This window comes from Sinocyclocheilus anshuiensis, unplaced genomic scaffold, assembly GCF_001515605.1.
Source record: "Sinocyclocheilus anshuiensis isolate Anshui unplaced genomic scaffold, SAMN03320099.WGS_v1.1 scaffold1371, whole genome shotgun sequence".
In the NCBI taxonomy this organism is placed as follows: domain Eukaryota; kingdom Metazoa; phylum Chordata; class Actinopteri; order Cypriniformes; family Cyprinidae; genus Sinocyclocheilus; species Sinocyclocheilus anshuiensis.
In genome coordinates this window covers 1,693,377-1,698,151 of record NW_015539833.1, presented here as the reverse complement: position 1 = coordinate 1,698,151, position 4,775 = coordinate 1,693,377, and the positions used below count along the sequence as shown (strand labels likewise).

The window sequence follows — 4,775 nt, the reverse complement described above, 5'->3', positions numbered from 1 at the left end:
ATATGTGTGTATGTATGTGTGTATATATATATATATATATATATATATATATATATAAGATTTGAAGTACACTAAAAGTACAAGTAATTCTGACTAAGACAAAAATACTTTATAATAATTATATAATAATAATTAAAAATGCAATACAAATTATTATTTCACTATGGTTCAGTATCCTACTTTATGTAGCACACGAATTATACAACAAATACTATTGACTGTCTTGTCTACTCTGTTAAATAATCTTCAAATTTATACAGATACATTGGTAGCCACATAGACAATAAAGTGGCTGGGCACTGGTTTGTAAACATTTGAATAAACATCTCTTAAACACAAACTGTGCAGAATACTCTAGGTAGGTGACTTTCATAGTTGCTCTGCTAAAATCTGCATGTGTCTGTCAACTCCACAGGTGTAGTAGACTGCGGTGCTTAATTACTGCTTTTAGCTCCACTTTTCACAAACAAACAGGGGGTGGGCACTTGTGATCAGATGAGAGCAATTAGGTCCAAAATTTATTTCCTGATATGTATTAAAATACCGAAGCAGAATTATTTAATAAAATAAAAATTGGTTGGACTATTTAAATAAGCAAAGAATTGCACAACAATGCAGAAAGATCTCAGCTGAATGAATATATGATAGATGACAGAAATGATAGTAAGGACCAATTTTAATGATCTATGTTCATTTGGTCATTTGTTCATGTCTTTGTGCATACTTACTATGTATGGGTCACAATGGTTGACTAGTTGTCCAAATAGTTTATATTCTTTCTATCCTTTTTTTTTTTTTTAAATTTTGACATTTTTATTGCTAATGCTTCATTTAGCGTGTTGTACTTTAGGTGTTAGACTGTTAGCTCATTAAAACTGTCTTGGAAAAGTTACTTGTTTAAATCCATGTATCCGCTACAGCTATACACATGCTGACTGACTTCTGAGCGTCCCACTGCGAGTGTTGCGTTTTTAAAATACTGTGCCAAGTTAAAAATACTCAAACTTTTAAAAACAGGTCTCAAGACCCCTGCGTTCTGTTTCCATTCCCTTGCTTTCCGTCTAGCTGTTTTTGAACAGCGTCCAATCAGGGAAAGGTGAAGCCGAAACCAGTCTAATTATACAAGACCAAATAGTCAACTAGTTATTCATGGTGCTAGTTGATTTTGCTAAATATTTAGTTTTTGCACACCCCTTGCCCTGTTTGATGTTCTTGTATTGTCTGTGTGTGTGTGTGTGTGTGTGTGTGTGTGTGTGTGTGTGTGTGTGTGTGTGTGTGTGTGTGTGTGTTTCAGGCCCTGTGGAGCATATTCAGCTGCTGGCTCCATATGTGGTCATTAAGAATAAGGAGGTGAACTTGACGGCAGTGGTCTGGCCTTCTCATTTCAGAACGCTCACCTATTTCTGGTGGCTGGGGAACAACACGGAGGTACAACCAGCACTTAATTACAGATTTTCTGCCTCGCTTTGTTGGGCAAAGGCCTCCAAGACATTTTACGGTAGAAGATAAACAGAACAGGAGCAATGAACCGTTAATAATGTAGTTCTTGTTCTTGTCGTGTTTGTGGTATTTACAGTAGATGTGTTCTTTAGTTTATGCTTGTTTGCCCTGAAACATCAATAAAGCTGTTGGTGCTATTCATTTTAAAAGAGTTTCCTTTTCAAGTCACTGAGCTTACAAATAACAAAAAATGTGATTTTCTGTGTGCCGTTGGATTGTGTTTTGATTGTTTTTGTTTTGTATCCACTACATTTGTGGTGCTAGCCCATAATTACGTTGGACAGCAGTGTTTCTCACACGTTCAGCACCGAGGGCATGGTCACCATCACTGTTCAGGTCTCGTCAGGGGACTCTATACTACAGGACACCAGAAGCATCGCCATACAAGGTGAGATGTCTAAGAACTTGGTATTACAACCACTCCCTGTGTCTGTTTGCCTCTTTAAGAAGAATCGCTTTATGTATCCCCCAATTGTAAGTCGCTTTGGATAAAAGTGTCTGCTAAATGACTAAATGTAAATGTAATGTAAATGTGTGTATTTCTTTTTAAAATGGGTTATTTCTAATCCAGTTTTTATTTTGTGAAAAATGATGGAAATATTATTTAATCTTGTGTGTCTGTGATCATTTTGTGTATCTATGAAATTAGCATAAGCCATTTTATTAGAAACAATTTTAAAATGTCACTTTCATTACCATCATTTTGACAACAGAATTCAGAATTTCACACAATACTTGATTTGTGATGTGGCAGAAATATGGATAACAAGAAAAAAAAAAAAAAAAGACAAAATTCTCCTGTGATGCATGACCATTTTTTACATTGTTATCACAGAGGAAATTGATTAACTAGCGAATAAGTGTGTGAAATGTGTGTTAAAAAATTATTTGTAATTATTTGAAGTCCATAGGTCACAATCCAACTGTATATTATGCTCTTTATCAATGCTTTAGTGAGACATTAAATATAGTTTTTTTTTGTGCTCTTTTCTTTTTAAGTGATATATGTTACATACATAAAGGCCTATGTTTCAAGTTACTTTTTCCTCTTTACTTTTTTCCTCTATGGTAACAATAATCTACTGTATGTATAAATAACCCTAACCTTGATGAAATGTATTATTGCAGCTTTCAGAGCATTCCGAATTACAGGAAATTGTCTCTTGACACTGCAAGCTAGTCATAAAAACTCCCTTCTGGCAACTGCCAAATAGACTGCAATCATTTTTGTGATCAGCGCTAACCTTTCCATACCTGTCAGTAATAATAACTCTGCTACAGCTCGACTAAATCATCTGGAACAAATCACAGCAGATAGAAGATATTGGGCATCTTATGAGAGAAAGAATTAAGGGTCTGTCTCTGCTTCTCTCTTCCTCTGTGACAGAATTCTTCAAATCGCTTCTTTTATCTTTCTCTCCTAATCTGGACGAGGCCAACCCGGACATCCCGGAGTGGAGACAGGATGTGGGTCGGGTAATTAAGAAGGCTGTTCTCCAAGTGAGTGGGAATTTATTCTATCCATCTTGTCACTCGCTGTCTTTTCCTGGCTCGTCTCTGTAGCCCTTAGAGATCCTGGTCAAATATCTCCTGTTGTCTTCATCCTATCCTTTGTCCTTGTCCCTTACACTTTGCTTCTATATTTTTGTTCACTGAAAAATAGATTAATTACTAAATAAATCCAGGGACAATAGCTAAACATTCTTAAGAAAAGATAACAAGAAGTCAGCTGCTCATAATTGCAAAATAAACACAGGGTTATATACAAATAAATGCATGGACAAAATATATATTAGAAATAAATTAAAGAAATAAAGAAATAAATATTTTTTATATATATATAATTTATTGTTTATTGTATTGTATACATTTGAAATAATTACTTAAATCAAATATTTTATTATATTTATATACTATTTAGATTAAAGCCTCCTTTACTTTCCTTCAAAGAAAGGAGTCTGTCTAGTAACAACACAATTTTTAAAGTCATTTTATTTTCTTACCCACTGGCAAATTGATTTTCCATATTTTCTTATAACAAAAAAAAACAAACAAACATTTGGTTTCATATATTTTAATATTTTCACAAGACAACAAGACAAAACAAGACAAGAGATAATAATGTCTCTTTGCTTAAATTTTAAATAATTATATATTAAATGTATTATTTTATTTAGATTAAAGCTTCCGTTATATCAGAGAAAGCAATCTGTCTAGCAAGAAGACAAATTAAATTACATTTATTCTTCTTCATTTGCAAATTGTTTTTTGAGCACATTTTATTTGATATATGCTTAAAACATGGAATAAATTATATATTGGTGGCCCATATTTAGATATTTTCACTGGAAAACAAGACAAGAAATAATAATGTCTCTTTGCTTACATTTTAAATAATTATATATTAAATTTATTATTTTATTTAGATTAAAGCTTCCGTTATATCAGAGAAAGCGATCTTTTAATTGTATTTTCCTTTTTCTTTTTTTTTATACTTCATTTGCAAATTGATTTTGACCAAATTTTCTTTGATGAATGGTTAACAAGTATAAAAAATATTGGTGGCACATGTTGAGATATTTTCACTGGAATATAAGACACATTTCTAATGTCATATGATGCGATTTCAATTTTTCATTTCTCTTTGGAGTGTTACAAGCTCTTGGTGCATAAAGAATATCTGTAAAGTTGCAAAGACTAACGTCTCAAATCCAAAGATATTCTTTATAAAAGTTAAGAGTCAGCCACGCCTACCTAAAACGGCTTGTTCTAACACGCCCCCACATGTCTACGTCACTGTGTGGGAAGATTTGCATAACGCCGCCCAAATGTTCACGCAAAGAAAGAAGGCGTAACTTTAATTCTTGCTGTTGCCGCCGCTGCCATGTTGTGGAGTCGCTGTGTGTTTCGTTGTGAAAGCGAAACTACGTTGTTTGGCCTTCCAAAAGAGGACACAACTAGAAATCAGTGGTTAAGTTGTATTTACAACACTGTTCCAGAACAGTTCAACCCAAATATTCAGATGTGTGCAGCACATTTTATGGAGGATGGATGAGGACTGTTTCCTGAACCAGTAGCCTACAATGCGTCTGTGGCACAAAGGCTGTTTCTATAAAGTTGGGCAGTTCCAACTTTGCAAGGACAGTCTGGCGCTTCTGACTCACAGCCTGTAAGTACGTTTTTTATATTTAAAGAATTTGCCACTGATGATTCAAACACGAGTTTTGAGCAGTGTAGAGTAGGCTTGTTGTTTCTCCGATCACAAATGCAGACAT

At 34.0% G+C, this 4,775-nt stretch overlaps 1 protein-coding gene across 1 annotated transcript in view; it reads left to right on the top strand.

The window, feature by feature from the left end:
• Positions 1–4,775, top strand: part of LOC107684317 (VPS10 domain-containing receptor SorCS3-like) — a 213,526-nt gene that overhangs the window by 186,333 nt on the left and 22,418 nt on the right. The window contains exons 21-23 of the mRNA XM_016480550.1: positions 1,295–1,428; positions 1,765–1,888; positions 2,888–3,000. Coding sequence (XP_016336036.1) covers positions 1,295–1,428; positions 1,765–1,888; positions 2,888–3,000 — 371 coding nt within the window. The remainder of the gene's footprint in view (positions 1–1,294; positions 1,429–1,764; positions 1,889–2,887; positions 3,001–4,775) is intronic.